Here is a 24110-nt window from a genome sequence, read left to right on the forward strand (position 1 = left end):
AAGAAGGCTCTGATACCAATGTAACATGTGGAAGCTTGGTGTATAGAATTGGTAACTTCAATGTTCAGAATTCAGCAATCTTTCACGACAAAGATAATGCACGAGAGAGAGAGAGAGAGAGAGAGAGAGAGAGAGAGAGAGAGAGAGAGAGAGAGTTGTATTAACGTCTTCACAAGGCCAAAATGACCTATGAGACCAAAAGGTTACATCATATCGTGGATACAAAATAGTAATAAAGAAAGATAACAAAAATCGAGAACTTTAAAATGTGATCTAGGTACATAAGCAGAGAGCTCTCATATCACCCTAATACATCCCTCATGGGCCGCTGTGACATGGTGCTCAAGGTGGTAAAATTGAGCTGGCGCGAGAAGGTCCTGCGATGATGGGAGATGATGGCCTGGATCTTCCTGTGGTGGAGTGGCCGTGGGCGAGGGCCATGGGGTCTAGGGCGTCGAGCTTTGCATAACTCAGTGGCTCTGTCGAGTGTCACACCTCTCGGCCAAGCTCCTACACTAGCCTGTGGTTTGGGTATGATGGGTGGATCGGCCCTCGGAGTGCTGGTATGGAAGAAGTCGGTGAGAGCTCTCTGTGCTAGTCCTCCAGCAAGTACAGCTAATCTGGATCTCACTAAGGACTTCCTGTGTCTACGGAGCTCTAGAAGAAAAAGTCCCAACCATCTCTGATCTGGAAAGTCCATGATCTTGGAAAGTGGTCCGAACCCAGCTCGGAAGAGGCACTGGAACCTCCTTCGAATCGCATAGTATATAGGGCATCGACATATGTAATGGTCCTCTGTCTCGGGCCCTGTGTGACAGAGCTGGCATATCCTGTCCTCTAGTGCGGCCACCCTAGGCCCATAGCTAGCAGTCTCCACTCTCAGCTGGGATGAGGTGCGGATCTGGCCGATCGTACATCTCACCCCAAAGGATAGGTGTATGTCCATGTAGCGTGGATGGATGATGAACCTATCCTCTGTCAGGCATAGGAGGTGATCTCTATAGAAGGCCATCTTCGTCCCCAGTGGACGAATAGGTGAACTCCATGTCCTTTGAGTATCTAGTCTGACAATGTCCTTTCTGATAACCCTGTTCCGCTCTGTGCGGCTGAGAGCAAATGACGGGGCCTCTATGCTGTACTGGAACGGGGGGAGTGCCTTCATCTGCATACCGTGCTTGCCAAACCAAGTGCCTACTTGTGCATACCAGCACTCTGTATCTCCCTCAAGTGTCAACTGTCTCGAGGACTCCAGGGCTAGCTGGGGGTATCTATCAAGTGGAAGCTCCCATAGCCTATGCCAGTATGTCACTGTCTGGAATAGAGCCTCTGTCACTATCAGTGCAGCCCCCATCTCTGCCCGCACAATCTCATGTATATATATATATATATAGAGAGAGAGAGAGAGAGAGAGAGAGAGAGAAATGAAATGAAATGAAATGTTATATTAACGTCTTCAAAAGGCCATAATGACCTATGAGACCAAAAGTTACATCATGGTGGATCTGATACAATGAGAGAGAGAGAGAGAGAGAGAGAGAGAGAGAGAGAGAGAGAGAGAGAGAATATTGGGTCCTGAATACCCTTTGTAGGGCCTTCACCACGAATGGTGTATTTGCTTTATTGAAATGATGTACAATAATGCACATCTGTAGAGCTGATGACCTGTTCTTGACTTCACTCTTCACCACCCCGGTGACCATTAAGTGTGAGCCAGGTATTCCAAACTTTCCGCTCATAAGCCACTTGCAGGCTAAGTGAGCAGTCAGGAAAGGCGCACAGTGTGCGATGATTTACATCCAGACAGCCCAGATGGTGGCCAGTGCTTCTGAGAAGTACTCGGTTCTCCATGAAAAGTTCCAGAAGATTTTTCTTCGAGACAGCCTCCCCCCCCAGCTCCCCCCGTCCAGATCGGAAGATCACAGGATTGACCTCCTCCCAGGCTCGGAACCCCCGAGCAAGTTTCCGTATCGCCTTTCTAAGGCAATGGAATCGGAGTTGGACCTCCAACTCCAAGAATTGTTGCAAGCTGGCTTCATCCGCCCCAGCATGTCGCCATTTGCAGCACCGATCTTGTTTGTCAAGAAGAAAGATTGTCTTTCCGGTTGTGTGTTGATTATCGTCTCAACAAGCTAACTATCAAGAGCAAATTCCCAATGCCTCGAATTGACTATATTCTCGAGAGGCTAAGTGGAGCAAAGGTGTTCTCAAAACTGGATTTAAAGAGTGGGTACCACCAGGTACGGATTGTAGAGGGGGACATCCCCAAGATAGCCTTCCGGACAGAACGGTCCCACTATGAATTTGTGGTCATGCCATTTGGTTTGACGAACGTCCCAGCTACATTTAACCGCATGATGATGCGGATTTTCCGGGATTTGATTGGAAAGTGTGTGTGCATATTTCTGGACGACATACTCATATTTTGAGCTACAGTTGAGCAGCATGACATTGATGTGGAGAAAGTCCTTAAGTTGCTGGAAAGCAACGAGCTCTATGTCAATGAAAAGAAGTTAGAATTTTATCTGTTCCAGGTGCATTACTTGGGATATATAATTAGTGCGGAAGGCATTCGACTTGATCCGGCTAAAGTGGCTGAGATTGCTAACTGGGAAGTACCTCAGACGGCTTATGACATTAGATCATTTGTGGGTATATGCCAGGCATATTCCACCCACATCAACAAGTTTTCGGATCTTTTGGCAGATCTCACCGATCTGCTAAAGGGAGTGAAAACAAGAAGGCAAAAGATTCGAATGACTCCACGAGCGTTGGAGGCATTCCAGAACCTCAAGGTGGCTTTATCAGAGGCGCCTTGTTTAGTCCTTGCCTCGTGGGACGAACCATTTCAAGTGATCACCGATGCGAGTAACATCGCAATTAGAGGGTTATTGCAACAGAATGGTCATCCAGTAGCTTATATGTCTCGTAAGTTACTGCCCGCCGAAAAGAACTACTTAGTCTATGATCGTGAACTCCTAGCAGTGATACAGGCCTTGAAACATTGGAAACATTTCCTGTATGGCCGTAACTTCGAGGTTCGCACTGACCATTAGGCATTGCGCTGGATTCAGACGATGCCAAGTGCACAGTGGAGTGATCGACAACACCGCTGGAGTCAGATATACCAGCAGTTCGGTGGTATGATTGAGTACATTCCAGGAAAGGCCAATCCAGTGGCCGACGCCTTGAGCAGGAAGGGACAAGTGTCTACGATTCAGACCTTTAGACTTGACCTTGTTGGTACAGGACTAGAGGACATGAAGCACACGTACGCGGATTCCGAGGAATTCGTTACTCAGTGGGAACATGCATTGGATGCCACAAGACCATGCCATTTTTTGATACGCGATGGTTGGCTTTTCTACAAAGGCCAACTATGTGTCATAAAGTCATTCCGGGCAGCTCTTTTCCATGATGCCCATGACGCCATTACAGGTGGTCACAGGGGCATGAATTCGATTCTGGAGAAATTAGAATGGCAATACTAATGGCCAAAGATGAGGCGTGATGTGTTTACATATGTACAACGCTGTGACATTTGTCAAAAGGTGAAAGCTCCTCGTGGAAAGAAGATAGGGTTGTTACAGCCCTTGACAATTCCTGAGGGTCCTTTCCAGGACATTTCGATGGGCTTTGTCACAAATCTGCCTCCCAGTCCGAGTAAGCGTAATACGCAGTGCTTAACTATTGTTGATAGGTTTAGCAAATTTGTTATTCTTATTCCTTGCAGGGCCAATGTGATTGCCGAGGATGTTGCCCAGTTATTCATTCGGCATTGGTACCCGATTGGTGGGATTCCTAGAACCATAGTGTCAGACCGAGATGTCAAGTTTACCAGTCATTTTTGGAGGGCATTGTTTGATAATTTTGGTACTAAGCTGAATTTTTCCAGTGCATTCCACCCACAGACAGATGGCCAAACAGAGATATACAACCAGTTGGCCTTTGATGTGCTCAAGTGTTATGTCCACGATCAGCAAGGTAAGTGGGAATCGTTTTTGCCTTTAGTTCAAGTTGTTTTGAATGACTCTTTTTCTTCAGCTATTGGCAGGACTCCATATGAGGCAGCGTTTGGAAGACCTTTCCAGTCGTTGTTAACCAGGACTTCGTCTTTAGTACTGGAGGCGAACAGAGTGACGGAGTCTTACCAGTAGATTTTAGAGTCAGTAAAGGACAGATTGGCTAAAGCACAAGAGGCATATACTCGACAGGCCAATAAAGACCGAAGGGATATGAAGTTTTCGGAAGGAGATTGGGATTATCTTCGGATCATGAAGCAAAGACTGAAACAGGTGGCCAAACGATGCCCAAAGTTGTCTTTCAGGAGCTTCGGACCTTTTCCCATCCGAAAAAAGATTAATGAGGTGTCTATGTAGTTAAAGCTACCTCTGAGTTGGACTATGCACAATGTATTTTATGTCAGTTGGTTAAAGCCATATGCAGGTCCACCCCCTTTAGAGGTCAAAGACGAAGCGGAACCAGACATTGTGGATGAAGCAGAAGTAAATGGTTCTAGAACAGATCCTTCTGCACCGTTTCAAGCATGGCTCAGGCCGAAGACTACGACAGTTTCTCACAAAGTTTCAGGACCGAGGAACTCATGAAGCGGTATGGCTTGACAAATAGTTCTTCGAAGACTATCCGGCGTTATTGACAGATTATTTGGAGGCTATGCAGGTTCCGTGAAGTTAAGCAGAAGGGGATGCCACGTGCATCCCGCACTTGGATGCCACGTAGACATTTCTGTACAGAAGGTGCAGGACCTGGGATGGTGAACTGGTCACATGTGAGCCCAGTCCGGGACGAGTCAGCCAGGGATCCATCTCAGTCGTCCGAGGTCAGGTGTGCATTGTCCTGCACATGAGTCCAAGGTCAGGTGTGCACTGTCTTGCACATGAAACAGTGCCAGTCCGCGCTGTGAGTCTCCCTCTAGAATGATGTCAGTGGTTCTGTGTATCTGGTATGGTATCGGATGCCAGATCACTGAGTAGATAGTGGTTAGGACAAGGGGCCAGCCCATAGGGCTACCCCGGATCTTAGTGTGGGCATGGGAATGGTGTGGAACCACCCCCATGAGGGCTAGGAAGGCCGAGGCTGAACCCACCAGTCATGGAGGGGCTGTAGGACAGCCCTAGGGCAAAGATAAGGCTATTTCCAGGAGCTTACAGTCTTTCTATGGCTGTAGGGCAAGTATGGGGCAGCCCATACAGGCTGCTCAGCCCTTGGATTGTGGGCAAAAGTGGTGTCCAACCAATCAGAAGCAGGCGCCTGATGACCAGCCAGCCAGGAAGAAATGCGCAGAATTTATGGGGATTTTTCCAGCATTCAATGGGATTTTTCAGCATTAAATGCGGAATATCCAGTCGTGGGAATATTTGATGCCGGCCAACTGCTCCTGATGGGGTAGTATAAATAGAAGTGCCCATAATCCCAATCATTCTTCTCATTATTCACCAAGAGCTCAAGCAAATCAAGGGCTAGACAAGCCAAGGGAATTGCTAAGCAAAGGGGTGGAGAACTGAAGGTCAAGGGTAAGATTTTCCAGCCAAGAAAAGGTCCAAGGTTGTTGTATTTTCTTTCAGATTTCTCATCATGCTAATAAAGCAAATACACCATCCGTGGTGGGGGCCCTACAGAGGGTAATTGTGACCCAATACTGTGTCCTCTCCACCTCTCCCTCTCGCTCTCTATTTTCTGCACTTCTCCTTTCAGTTTGTGCGTTAATTTCCGTCACGAAAAGCGTGTTGAATTCTGAGTATTGAAGTTACCGATTCTTCTCTGAAGCTTCCGCATATTACACCATTCCCAAAGCTTGTACTTTCCAAATATTTAGACATCCTGGAGTCCACCAGACTTCTTTCATACTGGGAAATGTCCAGGTTTGTGACATCCTCCCTCTAAATAAGTCTCCATAGTACAAATATCAAAATCACCCCCCAAGATAAATGGGCGAGACAAAAACAGTCCCATAAGTCCAGATATCATAATCATGTCCCAAGTAAATGGGCGAGACAAATCAGTCCCATAAATCCAGATATCATAATCCAAGCTCAAAGCACACAAACATGTGCCAATCCACATGACCCTTGGCGTACACATAAGTCCCTTGCCAACCAGGTATCATGTCCACTTTACCACTTGCACTCCGTGTTGGTACTCTGACCACACACCTTGGATGAGAGGTGGGCTCAAGTAACAAGATAAAACAATCACTCGCAGGCATAGATAGCTTGGTGTTCCATAAGCATTTCTGCTACACATAGTTTATAGGCATTTCGGCCACCAATAGTTTGTAGGCATTTCGGCCACCAATTCACACTACCCTCTCAAGTGCCCATGTTCCCTTCCATCTACTTTCTATTGTTCTACCCAGATATGGTAGAAACAATCTTCAAGAAGGACAAGAGAACACTACACACGGCATGTTGTGCTCGACACTACCCTCTGAAGTGCCCATGTTCCCTTCTATCTGCTCTCTATTATTCTACCCACACATGGTAGAAACAATCTTCAAGAGAGCACGTAGGACGAGAACACTACACAGGGTATGTGAACCATGAGTTTCATAAGTCCAATGCATTCCAAATAAAGGGAGCCAAAAAGAATAATCCATAAACCTGAGGATAGATCCAAATCCCTAGAAAAGAAGTCCAGGAATCCATAGACGTGTATACCATAACTCTTGTATACCATAACTTTTACCGCATACTCTGTGCTAACCACACACCTTGGAGTAGAGGTGGACTTTATCCATAAAAGCATCATATCCATGAGATATCCAAAGATTTCTTCTCTATAAACTCGGACAAATTCGTCCATAGAAATTGCTTGTGAAGCCCAATATCTATATAAATCTCGTCCAAGAAAGAAATCTCCATAGATATAATCTATCCCACTAAAGGGAGCCATAAACAATGTTTCCCTGAAACCATCTCAAGGCAAACAACAGCACCTTTCTCCTTGCATAGCTATACAAGGGTTAGTGAACATCAAGAACGCTTCATAGTAAATAGCGAAAGCACCAACTTTGCAAACTCAAAGTATACTTAGCTTTTCTTTGCCAGGTTGGTCATGAAGCCAAAAGAAATATCTCGTCACCATATCCTTATGATATCCTGAGATATATCTCGCTTGCCTGTAAGCTTGATAATATAATCCACAATATCCATATGGAAAGAGTGCTAAACGTGTGCACATAAAGCCAACTCCATACTTCCAAGATAAATTTTGTGAATTCATAAATCCTTAGACCAAGCTGTCTATTGCTCATGCTCTTGCTTCATACGCTCTGAAGTGGCTGGCCATGCATAATAGCAATGATGGTAAGTGTGGTCCCCACTTGTAATCTTTTCTCTTCCTTATTTATAAAAGGAAGCCTCCGCTTCCAAGAAAGCCTATGCTCTGATACCAATGAAACTCGCAGGCGGTGGGCGGTGCCCGGAGGACTAGAGCCTTTGACACACTTGTTGATACCATCAATGCATATTAACACAATCAAACATGGCCATAGCCTTAACACATCCATCATCACTTTGCATAAAACATAAAAGCTAGACAAAACATCCACAAATGCTGAAAATGGATCTTGCACATGTGACACCACACAGAGGCCGGAATGGGCCGACCCCCCCCTTGGAGTATTTTATTACCCAAGGAGATTAATATCATGTACAAGCTTTGAGGGCCTTACACTCCCCACGGGAGATGCCAGATGATCCATATACAAATGCCATAACATAGCCCAACACGAGGCAACCAAGCCGAAATGGTTGTAGAAATGCCGAGCCAACAATTAAATTCATATACTTCCGTGTGGGTATTGATTCTTCCCCAAAAACCACGGGTCTTCATGCAATAGAGCTGGTACAGCAAGTACAACTCTCCATTCAGCCGGTATGGCAGGTACAATGATTGGTACAGCTGGTACATTGGCTTGTATAGCTGGTACGGTGGTTGGTACAGTCGGTACGGTGGTTGGTACAGTAAGTATAACAAGTACAAAAGCTGGTACAGTTGGTACAAGGGTTGGTACAACAAGTACAATGGCTAGAAATCGTAATAAATGATTCAATACCCTTGCCTTCAGTATTTCTTTGCGATGGAAGCCTCCAAAATAGTCCCCAACAGCCGGTATTCTTCATGGGCAGCCTTCAAGAGAGAGAGAGAAAGAGAGTAGCCATCATTAGGGCAGCCTGTAACGGTGGTAGAGGCTAGTGTGCAGCAAGAGAGCCTCCATTAATGAAGAGAGAGGGCTCCAATTTATAGATTTGGGCCTCCCATGAGCTAAAATAGCAAGAGAAGGCTACAATGACAAGTGGAGAGCCACACAATAGCTGAAGTGACAAGTGTGAGGCCACTTGTCTTACTTTGATCCACTTTATAACAAGTGTCAGGCCACTTGTCTCACTTTGGTCCACTTTCTTGCCACATGTCTCAATCTAAGAGATGGGTCCTTCCATAAACTTTATCTCTAAAAATATCCCAACTGGTAGACATTCTGTCATAGGCACTTTGCCAACTCTTGGTATCTGCTCAATTACAGATGTAATGACGCGAACATAATTTCCATTGGAATCGGGTCAAAAATAGCAACTCTCCTAAATTTTAGGTGTGGTCCTTTGTATTCTAGGATAATTCCCCATTCCCAAAGCTTGTATTTTCCAAATATTTAGACATCCTGGAGTCCACCAGACTTCTTTCATACTGGGAAATGTCCAAGTTGGTGACAATTCCACAAGTAGAAAGATCAACCTTCAAAATAGGCAACACTCTACAACCTATCTTTAAAAATAATTCGTATGGGAAGGGATATATAGTTGTCTTTGTCATTCTTGTGCCTCAAGAAAACCCTTGTCATTTGTTGTTACCCACCGTGAGATATTTTGATGCATCTAAACTAACTGAATCCTTCCAATTAGAGTTAGATAAAATGGAACAACACACTTCATAATTATCTTATTACAAAGTTTAATAGAGTCCACTAAATATTGGATGGAGGTTGTTGGAGTTTCTATTGCTGTTTCTTAGCCACGGTCTCATCATAAATCTTAGCATATTGGATAGCATCATCCAATGTCTTACTTCAATTTTTTTTGATCTGGAGCTGATATTCGTTAGGCTATTGATCCACAAAGAATCCAAGAATAGTGACGGGGTCCATGTGAGTTGCCCGAGCTTGTAACTCTCAAAACTTTTGCAAATATGTGTCAAAGGGCATATTCTTCATTTCCAAGTTTTTAAACTTGGAGATATTGTCACACTCATCCTCAGGTTGCAAGAACTCTACTCGAAACCCACTCAAAATCTACCCACGTCATGGGTTTCACGTGTAATTCTTTCCACTAGGTAAGGGCCTTTCTTTTAGGAACCCTTGTACCGTCTGTATCCTTGGAGCCAAGAGTCAGTTGTCTCCCAAGTCCTCTTCTTTTTCTCCCCCGTGTAGGGCTATGGAGTAAAGAGGGTGCCATTGACGTTGTCCCAACTCCCTCTGTCGTCACCAAACCTGCCAAAGTTGCTTGCATAACAACCATGGTGTTGGTGAGGTTTGTAATCTGTTGCTTTAACAAGGTCATCCTTACCTCAAAGTTGACCTTAGTGACCAGGTCATCGATTGTCACATCGTCATTCTGATGGCCGTCATCAAATTGAACATTATCGTCCATCCCACGATTGTTTTGTACTTGTCATTAGCCATGACAAACCCAAGATAATTTGCTACTGCTCAAGGAAAACTCGCGTGTTGAGATGAAGTGTTGCCTGAAATCTTACTCGTCCACAATCACAAGTGCCAATCCCACTCTTGGAAGTGGGCCGTGCACTGTCAGTCCTCTTAACCAAGGAGATTGTTTGTGGAGTGTGGAGATCATCTAAGCAAACCTCCTTTTTATACTAAAAGTCGAGAGGTTCACTCGCTTTTGTTTTCTTTCTCAAAAAACTAAAGTGCTTTTGTCACATGCACGCATGTGCCATGGCTAATCCTCTGCATGAACATCATTAATCAGGGATTAAAGATGTTCATGCAGAGGATTAGCCATGGCATGGGCATGCGTGTCATCAAGTTTAGCAGAAGGGAATGTCACGTGTATGCCCGTGCCATGGCTAATCCTCTGCATGAAAATTTTTAATCCCTGATTAATTAGCAGTTAATTCAACATCATTAGCTACAACATGGGAAGGCACAAGGGCGTGTGAGCTGGCAGACACCCTGCTGGCAGCAGGACCTTGTACAGCAGCCGGTTAGATGCTCTACAGTGGGCAGCAGGTGTGGCAAGATCAGCAGGCACAAAGCGCAGGTGAATTATTGTCCACACAACAGGCCAACAGCATTTGCAGCTGGCCGACTGCATCCCAAACCTAATATATAAGCATGAAGTCATTCTCAGCATTTCAGCAAGTCATCAATCATTCATAAATCATTAGAATTCAGCGATAGTCATGTAGATAGGCTAGAGGTCACCCCTCCGGGGCTGACCAAGGGCCTGCATCATGTACAAGCATTTATGCAAACTTTTTGTACCATATTAAAATACAGAAAACCGTGACACCCAATCTCTCTCTTCTTCTCTCTCCTCTGTCTTAATTATGTGTTTATCAGCATCTTGTTCTTAATCAAGCTTAGGGCTATGGATCAATACAGCAAGGCTTTCGTGCATGCAACAGCTTTTCAGTTTTATTGAAAAAACTGTCTTGTGTTTTTATTGACTTAAGCTTTCCCCCCCTTTTTTCAGCAAAAAAACCATTGCCTAAATTTAATGAAAAATTTCTTGCTTTTCTAAAAAAAAACAATGCAGCTTTTTTTTTTCAAAATGTGCCGGCCCGTTTTTTCATGTGCACCAGCCTTTTTTTTAAACGGCTACTCTGTGCATGTTTTTTGTTCCCTGGCTTTCTCCCCTGCGCATACCATCCAGTCTCCTGTGCTTTCCTGCGCATGGTTCTCTGCTGGCTGCCCCCACCTTGTTGTGCGCTCCCCTGCTGTGCATTCTCTGCGACAGCAAAACACCAAGGGTGGCTGGCTGTCCAGGCTACGTGGCCTGGCTGGCTGCTTGACTGGTCCTGGCCGACTAGCTGGCTGTCTGCACAGCCGCCCATGCCAACCTCAGCCGCCTACCGCCCTTGTTGGGTACTCGCTTTAGCCATTACACACGCACATCAAATCAGCGATTCCTCTTTGCATCCCTTATGACACACGACTAAACTTGCAACCTTGATGCCAACAAAAACCTTGTACAACTTCTATAGAGCAATGATTTGATAGAAAGAGAAATGATGAGAGGCATACCTGGGAAATCTGACATCTATGATGCCTAGACACGAATACCTCTTCAGCCTCTGCATTAGGATGGCTCTGATACCAACTGTAAAGTCCATGAATCTCCCTAAACACAGCTGAAAACCAAGGTTAGTCTTAAACTAAAGCATGAGGCAACAAGCTAGCTCACCTCCCAACCGTAGGTTTTGTACATTGAACCACCCGCGAGCCAAGGCTAGGACTCCACCACAATCCCGTAGGCCCGTGTCTAACTCTAGCGTTCCATACCACCGAAGCCCGCTTGTGGGCCTTCGACATGCCAACTTTAGTACGTACTCGCCATGTGCGTGGCATAGGCATGTCTGCTCTCCTGGTCCAAGCGAGAGTGGTGCATCCTCACAACTATATCTCATATTAACCCAAGCTCTCAATTATTTAGTGATAACTACACCACAAATAGCTAACTCACTAGAAAAGGCCATTTAGCTTGTTTTATCAATTCAGCTAATCCTGCCCCCTCCTAACTCCACGGGATTAGTCCCTAATCCATAGATTAGTGTCCAGGTACATAACAGTGTGTGCACATGACAAAAAGATTACATGTGATCTTTTTTGTAGATTTCATCTGCCTTTCTCTTATTGTTGCCATCAATTGAGAACGTGTTTTGGTTCTTCTGATTTTGTTTGACTTGTAAGTTTCAATGTAATTGATTCAGTGGAGTGTTTTCATCAGCAGTCCAGCATCAGGCCAGAGAGTTAGTTGCTCTAGTTTGCTCTCTTCTACAAACTTCAATATGCTTGGTCTTCAATATGCTTGACCTTTTAGGCGGGCAGCTGGGGTAGCCATGTGAGGCAGGAAGAAAATTGGGTAGTGCCCAACCAGGGCTGTTCGTAGAGTATTAACATCCCACAGTTAGTAGGCTGGGCCAACCAGCAGGGGCAGTCCAACCCTATGAAAAGAGCTCATAATATAATTTGTTATTTTAATTATTATTTTTTCTTTTTGAGTCCTAGAAAGATTAACTAAGTGATTAACTAAACTCTTCTTATTGTTTACTCTCTTGAATTTAGAAAATTATGTAGATTAGAGGTTGTGATACAACCTTCGCTTTTATTTCACATCATATAATAAATTGAATGAGTTGGTGAAGCGAATTGACAACTTTGTATCTTCTATAAACTTTCATGGATAATGTCTCATTTACTTACCAAGTGTCTGGTGCTGTTGTTGCAGAACACATGCTGTTCTTTTCAAGTGCAAAGTATCCACTTGAAGATAGCTACATGAAATATCTTACGGAGGTGGGTTTCCTTTGTACTGGACTACATGGTGTAATTGTCAAAAATATCTCTTGAAGGCTTTATTTGAATAGTTACGTGTGGGATACAGGTAATAATTTTAAAAATACATTCTGCATTTTAAAAAAGGGTCTTTGTTGTTGCTTGTTTAGCTCTGCTTCAACAAAACAGCAAGTATGAGTTGTACTTGCAATAGAACAAGCTTTGAATCAGCAAAGATTTTTTTGCAAACTGGACTTTCTTAGTGCCTCTCATCTATTAGCTGATCATTTATTACCCCTACCCCTGCCCCTGCCCCTGCCCCGCACCCAAGCACCTTCCCTTCGATGCAAAACATATGTACGCCTACCTTTTTCAGAGACTGCAATTGGTTCAAGGCAGCAGCCAAAATCTGATAAACTATTACCACTCTGTGCTTCACAGACTGGGAATGGAGCGCTAAATTCTGGTGCACATGAGGGGCTTCGGAGATTTTCTGTAGTTGCTAAGTTTTGTGCTGTTTATGGATTCTTTTCTGGGCTGATTTTGGGTGTTTTTACGCTGCAAAGCTGTGTGCTAGAGGCTTGGGGCTGGAATGCTGAAAAAGGGGCATCCTATTGAAAGTGAAAAAATGCCCTACCCGGCTGGTTGTCCTGCCAGCCGGAAGAATTGCTCCCTTTTTTATGCCCAATCAGGCTGTCACTTAGGTTTGGTCCTACTATGCCACCCTGGAGAGGTTTTGGCATCCAAACTGCTCCAAAAGAGCCACAAATAATTCGTTTGGCTGCTCAGTCCCATGCTGACCTGATTCTCCTGCTTTTGAACTCCATGAACTTATCCCATAAGTAGCCTGCCAATGCTTTCATAGGCCAATGCCTCCAGGACTTGGAGTCGTCCTTCACAGGCGTGCAACATGATCCCTGTGCATACCTATCCTCACAACACTCATTACGTTTGTTTCTTTATCATCAGGGCTCACAATGATCTGAAAACTTTACTGAACCCTAAGCTTAGTATTCATCTGATGTCATCTGATGTCTGGGCTGATGCATGTGAGGTCAAATTCTTGTTATAAGATTTTTTTGGCAAATTCTAACGGTATACAGGTGATTGGGTTCTAGTACTAGGGGGCACATGACACAGCCTTTAGATCCAAACACAGTATTGTAGAAGTTGCAAACAATGTCCATTAGACAGGAGGCCATGGCACAATGCCCTTGAAAACCAAGCAAGTTAAGAAAATCAAATACGTGTGGATGTTCTACTTGTTCAATGGCTACAAGGAAACTTGCTAAGCATTTCAGCCGTGCATGATCAGGTTATGTAGAAGTCATGATCATTCATAAGGGGCATTTAAATGCTGAATACAACTGTGTTGAAGGGTATTGGACCCAGAGATTGCACAAGCTGTTTCACCGAGTGGAGTGGGACAGGAGGGGTTTCACAAAACACTTGACCATTAATGCAATTAAACACTTAAATTGGCCACAACCTTGAACATATGCCACTTAATTCCACAAAACTGTAAAAGAGAGATGTGCACATCTGACACAACATAGAGGCCGGAATATGCCCCCCTCCCCCCCTTCTCTCTTGCCCTCCCTCCCTTGGAGTAAATTATCATGTACAAGCTTTGAGAGCCTTTATCTCCCCACGGGAGATGTTGGATTACCATATACAACATCATTCGATGATACACATGGGCTCATCAAAAGAAGCCCCAAAATACCATGAATGTGTGTAAACCGCCTCTTCCCATGAGGGTACTAATTTTCCCCATCACCACGGGTCTTTAGGGTGCCATATGTGATAGAAAAACTCAGCTCCAACAAATAATACTTCCACATAGACAATAAATACAAAACACCGGTGAAATACAAACTCGGGCAGCTATAAAACTGGTGTAGAACAATCTAGACAGCTTTAGATACCATCCTAGGCACTATAAACAAGTTGTACAAGAGCACCACAGGCAACCAAAATAGGTCGAGGCGGCACCAATAGAGCTGGTACAACAGGTACAGAATCTGGAACAATAGGGGGGGGGGGGGCATTCTGGCCTCTATGCCGTGTCAGCTCTGCACATCTCTTTTCTACAGTTTTGTGGATTAAGTGGCATATGTTTAAGGCTATGGCCAATTTGAGTGTTGAATTGCATTAATGGTCAAGGGTTTTGTGAAACCTTTGGGCCCTACAAAAGTTACAATACTTGCTTACCAAGCGACTGTACTTCTTGTACGTACCCTAGTTTTATTACCCAAGGAGAAAATATCATGTACAAGCTTTGAGGGCCAGATTATCCATATACAAATGCCATAACACAACCCACCATAGTTCATATCATCCGTTTCATACTGCCATTCTTCAGGGAGAATGATAGGTATGAAAAGGTGTGATTGAGCCCTTGGTGGAGTTTCATACATGGCCTTAAATTTGGGGCCATATATGCCTGTGGGAGTTTGGACTTAATGACACTTAGCCATTCACATTGGAGTCTTGGACAATTTCAAAATTGACACTTGATAGTAGTCTTGTCATGTGCAACCATGCACTGTGGTAGACGGTGACAAATTGGCTTATCAACAGTGCAAGAATAATGTACAGAAGTAGTACCATTTAGGATTTATTTGTCGTATGCCGTGACCCCTGTGTGAGCCCACTCCGGGACATGTTAGGCACGAACTATGGAGGTTAGTCTCCCAGCCTTAGAGTGTCAGGTCAGTCCTCTTAACCCACTGTCGAGAATTCAGCAAGTGTTCATCATTTAGGAGCATGTAGATGTCAGCCATAGTAGTAGATGCATTAGAAGCATGTAGATGCATTGCATGTAGAGGGGGCCAGCCCTAAGGCCAGCCCCAAGGCAGCCCCCAAGGTGGGCTAGCCTTGCAAGGGGGTAGCCAATCCCCTAGCCACACACTTAGGTCAGCAGACAGCTTTGTTGGAGACTATTGTGCAGGCCTCGACAGCAGTCGGGCCAAGTGCCAGACTATTGTCGGCTAGCTTAGGTGGCAGTCGGCTAGAAGATTCAGCAGCCCGACCCATTGTCTCAGCCGACTAGGCATTTATGCTAGTCAGGTACAGTTGTTGCAGCCGACCAAGCCTGTGGCATTTTCTGTTGGCCGACAGGCTGTAGTGGCAGCCGACTTGCATCATGAGGCCATATAAAAGGGCAAGACCAGATCAGTCCATAAATCATCAGACATAAACCAGAGTGTTAGCACATTCATTCCCAGTTTTTGCCCATGTTTGGTGTCCCTTTTGGTCCCTTTTTCATGGCCCTTGGTTGTGGGCTGGCCACCCCTTATATATATATATTTTTCTGGGATTTTTCCCAGCCTGGATGTATTTTCCCAGTCGGCTAGCTTTATTATGTCCAGTTGGCCAGTAGTAGCATGTCCAGTCGGCCAGCCCTTCCTACCTATAAATAGGTGGGCTGGCCTCTCACTTTTCCATCTTGCCTAGTCTTTCTTTTGCTCCCTCACTTATGAGACTATTTCTGTCTCTTGTTTGGGACTGTATCACTTCAGTATATTCAGCATAGTTGCTCCATATCTCTCTCTCTCTCTCTCTCTCTCTCTCTCTCTCTCTCTCGCACTCTCTACTCAGCACACTCTAGTGCTTATTTGCTTCCGCTCTGTGCACTCTTTCATGGTATCATCGCTCCTGGTTCAACGATTCCCTCTGCTGCCCCAGATTCAGCCCTATTTACAACCCCTTCACCTCTGTGTTTTTCTCAGATTTGCAGCCCTCTGTATGCTGCATTTTCTGGACTGCTGCTGCTGATTGCTTTCCCTTCACTTTGGCTTCATCGCTTATAGCCTGAAGGTAATTTCTCATCAACGTTTTCTTCTAGTTGGAGTTTGGAACTAGGCGGCCTGTTTTTTTCAGGACAACAGGCTCCTTTCGAGATTGTGCATATTTCTGAGATTGAGTCCAAGCTTTTGTGATGGCTGCCCCGACTACACTTCATATGTTCTCTGAGTCTGCAAAGTTGGATGATTCCAATTACACCTTGCGGAAGGTGAAGGTGAAATCATCATTGCGTGGCGTGGATCTCTGAGATTGGCTTGTTACGCTTGCCAATGCCACCCCTCCCACCCTTGCTTTTGGTGGTGTGACTCAGGCACATATTGATATTTGGCAGTCGAATGATCGTCGTGTTTTCTCCTTTCTGATGTTGAACTATCAGGATTCTGTTCTCTCCCATGTGCGTCCAGCAGATGTTGCACATGAAGTTTGGAAGGCTTCTGTAGATCTCTATGAGATTAAGTCTCCGGGTCGGATTTTGGTGTTGGAAAAGCAGCTCATGAACTTATCAGTTTTTGCCTTTCCATCTTTATCTGCTTTCATCTCGAAGATGAAAGATCTTTGAGACGAGCTTGCTGTTTGTGGCAAGGATATCTCTATAGAGGATATGGCTATTCGGCTTCTCTCCAAGCTTCCAGAGAGGTTTGATGATTATTTTTAGTCTCTTGTTTCTTCTCCTCGTTCTGTTCCAGTTACTTGGGAGGAAGTTCTCCCCTCCATCATGCAGATTGAGTCTCGCTTTGAGGAGCGGACTGGCACCTCTGGTGGTTCTGATGGAGCTTTGGCTGCGCGAGATAAAGGGAAGAATCAATAGAAGAAAGGGAAAGGGGGTTCTGACAAGAACTCCAAGGATAACGACAAGGATGAAGACAAAAGCAAATCTTCTAAAAACAAGGACATTGAGTGTCATTATTGTGGCAAGAAGGGTCATAAATCGCCCCAATGTCACAAGAAGAAGCAGGATGAAGAAGCAAAGAACTCTTCCTCTACCTTATCTAAGAGATCGTGGGATAGGATATCTACTCTTGACAGTAATCTTATTTAAAGTTTGGTAGTCTATGCATATGCGAAACGTTCCATTCTTCTTTTTGACGAGAAGAACAGGTGCTTCGTATGGTGAACTACTAGGTCTAATAAGCTTCCTATCAAGTAGGTTTTGAATTGATTTTGGATCTCTTTTTGCTCTAGAAAATTTACTCGTTTCTGTAATCCTTTCAAACTTCCATTCTTACCATTGAATACAAAAGATAAGCCATGAGAATCATAATCAATGCGAGGATTATGCTCGTGTCTCCATGGTATACCGAGAATAACATCATATGAGTGCAAAGGGGCAACAAGAAAAATGGGAGGTTACCTATATAGTACAATAAATAAACTACATCTTTCACTTCCTTATTGCAATTATACTTTGTTTCTCGAAAAGTAGTCTTGATCTTGTACTTTGAAAGAATAGCATTCAACTTAAGAGCATGCACAAGCTTTTCGGAAATAAAATCATTTATATATCCTTAATTTTTTCATTCAGTTTTAGAAGCATATGAGGTGCAGGAGGTCGGGGGCCGAGTTTTGAGCTGACCAGATCAGTCCGTCAGGGGTGTCCTCTCGCTCCTTTCCTTTTTCTCTTCTTTGCGGAGGCTATGAGTATGTATTTGTCGGCAGAGGAGGTTGGTTTGAGAGGACTTCAGCTCCCAGTCCGGGGGGAGGATTTGCTTGATGCTGAGTTTGCAGACGACACGGGCTTATTTTTGCATGGCCAAGAGGCCAATCTTATTCGGGCAGAGCAGTCGCTCCAGGTTTTTAGTGCAGCTTCGGGAGCATTGATCAATTGGCGCAAGACAGTGGCCTTTTGGATCAGTAGTGCTCCCACTCCGGCATGGAGTCCGGACCCCGGTTTTAGATGGATTCCTCCCGGCACAGCAGTGCGGTATTTGGGATGCCAGATCGGCCTCGATTTGTCACCTGAGCAGCAGATTGCCCCGCTTCTTCTGAGCATTCGGAAGAAGCTATTGTATTGGAGTACAGCTCGACTATCCTTGGCTGGTAGGGTGGTGGTGGCAAATCAGGTGCTGTTAGCGACTATGTGGTACATTACGTCTTGCTGGATTTTCTCGAGCTCTTGCATCAGCCAGGTACAGAGGCTGATCAGGAACTTTCTGTGGTCTGGGCGGGACGGTCAGCCAGCTCGGGCAAAGGTTGCATGGGCAGTTATTACACTTCCGCTGGCTCAGGGCGGTTTGGGCATTATAGATCCAGTCGATCAGAGTAGAGCCTTATTGGGGAAGCTTATTGTTCGGGGGTTGCTTCCAGGCGCTGAGCCTTGGAAAGAGCTCCTCTTGCAGCGACTGCAGGCCCGGGCGCCTCCTGCAGGGGGTACTTGGGCACCAGAGATTCGCTGGATCTTCATAGAGATGAGGAGGACAGGCCTCAGTAGAGGATGGGAGGACAGATTTGCTTTGAGTATCCTGCGAGCTTGGGAGCTGTTGAGACCGGGGCTCTCTCAGCGGCCTCCTTCTTGTGTTGAGGAGCGGGCCAGGCAGCCGCTCATCTGGAGCCCAGCGGTTCGTACAGAGCAGGGTCATATGCTGGGTTCTCGGCCTCGTCTAGCCTGGGGACCTTTAGCGGCAGGCCCGGCTCGTAGTTTTGGAGACTGGCAGGCTTTCTGCAGTCTACCAGAGGAGACCCAGGTGGAGAGGCTGAGTCACTTCAGAGGGGGATTGATTATGAGGGATGATATTCAGGAGGCACTTTCAGAGGAGTGGTTCACACCTCTCGAGCCAGTGGCCCCACGGTGGATGGGAGCCTTTACACAGTTGGAGATCCTGATTGCTGTCAGAGCTAGCACTGAGGATGGCAGATGCCTCTATTATGAGATTCAGGATGAGGGCAGACTCCAGAGAGTGGAGGTGGAGTCGCCTTTGGTTGCAGAGTGCACATTTCAGAGGATTCGGGTAGTGGCTGCCGCTTCTCGGAAGTGGCATATTGACCCCGACCCTGCGGACGTGCTCCCGGATTGGCGCATCTGGGCATATGCAGCGCGCCCCTTGGCCCGGCTGCAGTGGGACCCCGGAGAGTACGAGTGGCATGATCCTTATGCATCCCTTGAGGCCACAGAGATCACATTTTTCCAGTATACTGTTAGGCTGGGACGGCATATCTTGACGGCGAGGAGGACGGTGTCTCCAGCGGCAGCGGGGCATTGGCGATTGCAGGGACTATCACAGGAGTTCCTGGAGGATTTCTGGGCTCGGCTCTGGGCTAGTCGACAGGCCCGCAGGATCTCGGCTTTTCAGTGGCTGGTCGCCCACAGGGGCTCAGCAGTTGGCACTTGGCTTGTTTACAGCGGTCTTCCGGCGGCCTGCGTCCGATGCGGCCACCCTATGGAGACACAGAGACACTGCCTGTGGGACTGCCCTCAGGCACAGCAGATTTGGCTGCGGATGCTGCGTATTCTGGCCCCCCTCTCTCCAGAGGGTATGTTTACGTGGGGTGCCGCTGCTTGGTCGACTTCGTCAGGGCCTGCTATGGGCTATGAGATGGAGCAGGGCAGTCAGGCCATCAGATTTATTAGGGGCCAGCCTCGCCTGGTTCCGGCACCGGATTTCTCGTCCGCCAGCTGGACACAGGAGAGGGATTTACGATGGGAGCTCCTCAGCAGCCTCACCATCTGGTTCACCTGGAGGGCCCGGTGCTTCACGGCCTTTGAGGGGAGATTGGAGCCACCAGCAGAGACTGTTCGGGGTATTTGGCAGGAGTTGATCCACACCCTGCGAGGACAGTACGACCGCATCCGGGGAGACTCGGATGAGGCGATCTTACGGCGCCAGGCCTTTCATACCACTTGGCGCTGCGGCCCGTTCTATACCCTACACACGGGATCCCCCCGTTGGCACTACAGGCCACCTGTTTGGCTCTTTCCCCCCCCCATTGTATGATTTAGCCGCTCAGTCCTTTAGGCTGATGCTTGTATTTTGCAGCACCTAGGGAGAGTCTCCCGGGCTGCCATGATGTATTCACTGCTCTTCTCTCTGGTAGGAGCAGGAGAGATCTCTTTTGTAGCCCTCCGGGCGTTTTTTACATAACTAATGAAAGGATCTTTTCTCGGAAAAAAAAAAAAGAAGCATATGAGGTGAAACTTTCTTTACAATAGGTTCAGGATACCTCGATCATCGGAAACATCTTCATGTTCAGAATTACCCTCTTGCTCATTGCGTCATCGTCCTTTTGGTTGTTGTTGTTGTTGTTAGCACCATGATTATCGTTGTTTGAAACAACAATTCTAGTGTCATTAGTGTGCGTGTTAAATTTACGAGAAGGAACAAACTTCTTAAATTTGTTAGCATGAGAATCATGGGGTGGTTTGTTCTCCCCTGGAACTCCATTCTTTTGCTCATAATAATAAGCCAAAGAGATTCCCATGGATAGAGAATGAGGTTGAAACATATTGATCTCTGCTCTAAGAGTGGGCTTCAATCCGGCAATAAATTTCTGCGTGTGGTTCTTTGATCTCACTCTTCCAATGGCTTATAGTTGGATTAGAATTTTCCAAAACTTGTCTACATATACTTGCACCGTCTCTTTGTCAGGTTTCGAAGCAGAGTCAGATCCACTTCTCTCATCTCTCTACTCCTCTTTTGTTATCTATCTTGTGAGTAATTGATTACTAAGTGCAGTCATTTAGTAGGCTAATCTGTGGCTACAACGATTACAATCTTAGCATGTAACAAGTTCAATAATTAGCCTATTCAGTTTAGCTATCAATTTGATCTTGGTGCAAAGCGATTAGCTTAACTCCAAGAGTGCCATGTGTATAGAATCAATCATCTAACTCCCCATAACTTGCCAAATAGATTCTCTCAAGAACAATCATTTCATGAGATTTTTACATTTATAATTTGAATTTTTGTTGTTTAAGTTGTAAAAATGTTTTTGTTGAGCTTGTTGACAGTCTGTAATGTGTTTGATTAATTATGTGTCAAATATGTTTTAAGGAAGGGTTTTTGTATTAGAGGGCATTTTTATGCTCAATTTATAAATCACTTCACTCAAATTCTCCAAAAAACTTGAACATTGTGTACTTCAAATCAATTTGTACAAAAAACACATTTCTTTAGGGACTTAATTTCAAAGAAATCCTTCAGCAATATGGATAATATATATTATACACAATACACACATTTTGTATCTATATAAAGCTTATCAGGAAGTATTTCCTGTCCTTGGTTTGCAACCCATTAGACATAGGTGGAATCCCCCTTCCAATTTATTAGAATCAAGGGATCAGATGCCTACGTTGCCCAGTCCACACGTGGAGCATCACTCATGTATGTGGGTACCTTACACTAATGCATCACAAAGTCTGTAAAATGTTGTCAAATAAATTAATAAAGGGCGCAGCCATATGGTCTTAGACTCATGGTCATAATTGTAAAAGTTATCAAAATTCTCTTTCCTCTCTTGCAATACTAGGGCTGCCCTATTGTACGCAAGTACAAATAAATGCTTGTGACAACAGCAATGTCTTCAAACTCTTGTGATTCGTGAAGCACAAACTTGAGAATAGATAGAGAAAAGGAAGAGAGGGAAGAGTAACAATGGAAGACTTGAAGAGTTTTCTCAGCCCAATTTAGCATATGATTGAGTTGAAGAAAGCTTACAAATTATATGCTAGATTTGCTTAGAATTGAGCTGGTTGCTGAACTTTTACTCTGTGATAGGTCAGGGTTGTAAACAGAGGAAAAAATTCTTCTCTATTCCTCTCCCAACTGTTGAAATCTCTTGGAGTAAGAAACTGTGGGCTGACCTGCTTCCTTTGTTTAGGCTGAATCTGCTGTTCTTCAAGACTGGTCTAGTCTATCTTGATTGTTCCAAAATACTTGTGATGAAAGATCTGTAGAATGGATTCACCAACCTCAGAAAAGTAGGTCTTCTTGAGTTAGCTGTGTTGGTTTGTGTCAATTGTGCTAGTTTGCCTTATTTGCGTCATTTGGATTCACACTTGCACAAGCTTGTGGGCAGCGTACTGCTTCCTATTGGGGGCAACTTACCTCACACAGATAGCCTCTTGTCCTTTCATAGGTAGGGCTTTAACCCTAACTAGTAGCTCTAGCATCCCCCATGCATTGGAGTGTTGAGGTGATACTTGTGACAGGACCAGGGTTAGAGGATACACATGGCTTTATTATGGACATGCCTGCACAAGTCTAGGCTCTTTTTGGCCATCTAGATGTACTAGAGTAAAGCCTGTTGGGGAAGGGTCCAGTGGCATAAAATGCATTGGTTCTGTGGTCCGAGGGGCCTAGTTGTATTTTTAAGGGTGTATGTCAGTCTTTATCTGGAGTTTTATGTAGTGCGGTATTTTTCTTGCTCCACATCTTTGACGTTCATGAGATTTTAATTTATCATGGCTGCCTTTGAAAAAAGGTAAGTCACAGCTGTAGCTAGCTGAAGACTTAGTGAGAAGCTGACTTATGCTGAATGCTTTTATTCACCAGCATGGAGGCCATTCAAATGCTTACACAAGCTCTGAACATACAAACTTCTACTTTGATGTCAATGCGGATCATCTTGAGGAGGCACTAGACAGGTCGAATTCTCGTCAGCCTTCTGTATTCCTTTTAAGTGTAAGAAAATATCATTTCATTAATTAGCTAAGACAAACATTGGTTTAAGGATCTAATCTTCTAGATGTGTTAAACAGATTTGCACAGTTCTTCATTTGCCCCCTGCTGTCAGCAGATGCAACTTCAAGGGAGATGAATGCTGTTGACTCTGGTACGTACCTAAAAAATGATCTACTACTTTGTAAGAGCGCATAGTGAAGTTCTATAGAACTTACGTGATGCTATCAAGGGAAAAAAAGTCTTGATGAATTTTTTTTTGTTACTGCAGAGAACAAGAAGAATCTTACAATTGATGCTTGGAGATTTGAGCAAGTAAGTTGGTTGAATACAAACAGTACAGAATTGTGTTGTTTAGTTTAACCATGGTATGATATTTTGAATCTGTTCAATATTTCAAGCAAATTTTGTTCAGCTACTTTTGGGGGACATGGCTTGCCAAATTCAGCTGGATACAAAATGGATACAAATGTGGGGGGTGTGTGTATCTAATACGCTTGTTTTGGCCCCATTCGGTATAAAGATAGTACTAGAAGAGGAGCAAAACATGCACACGCAGGCATGCACGAGTACATGGGTGGGGTGAGTGCCCCCCTTCCCTCACATGTGATTTGTACGTGTACGCGCGCATACATGTGTACATGGGTGAGGTGAGTGTCCCCCTTTCCTCGCTGTGATTCGTATGTGTGTGTGTGTGTGTGTGTGTTTCTCATAATGGATACGTGGAATGTGAATTGTCCAGACAAAAGAGGATTCACATTTCAGCATAATGTTAAATCAGAGTATCAAGCGAGGCTTGACATATGCTATATGTTAAATGTACACAATGGGGATCCGAGCCGTGCAAAGGTATGGGTGGATTATACATCACAATTATCGGATCATTATCCATTATGGGTGGGGATCATTTTGAAATTGCTAAAGAAGGATGCAATCTATCATTATAGAATATGATAGATGGTATTTGGGCGGCAAAGAAAGTAAATAAACCACCGCTGTAAAGTAGATGTGTAGGCATTGCATGAGGTTGCACAAACAAGGCAATTGACTCAAGGGGAAGAAGAAAAGCTTTTAAATGCACGATATATGATAGATTGCAACAATTAGAGGAAATTGAAAAAATGGCAAATACAAGCTAGGCAAAAGCCTTTAATAGA

General features: G+C 44.8%; 1 protein-coding gene across 1 annotated transcript in view; it reads left to right on the forward strand.

The window, feature by feature from the left end:
• Positions 1–24110, forward strand: part of LOC147631227 (Insulinase (Peptidase family M16) family protein) — a 126083-nt gene that overhangs the window by 31232 nt on the left and 70741 nt on the right. Inside the window, exons 3-6 of the mRNA XM_086809562.1 lie at positions 12483–12550; positions 22828–22919; positions 23034–23107; positions 23225–23268. Coding sequence (XP_086665688.1) covers positions 12483–12550; positions 22828–22919; positions 23034–23107; positions 23225–23268 — 278 coding nt within the window. The remainder of the gene's footprint in view (positions 1–12482; positions 12551–22827; positions 22920–23033; positions 23108–23224; positions 23269–24110) is intronic.

This window comes from Cibotium barometz, chromosome 15, assembly GCF_041138505.1.
Source record: "Cibotium barometz isolate CiBa-2024 chromosome 15, ASM4113850v1, whole genome shotgun sequence".
NCBI classification, from domain to species: Eukaryota; Viridiplantae; Streptophyta; class Polypodiopsida; order Cyatheales; family Cibotiaceae; genus Cibotium; species Cibotium barometz.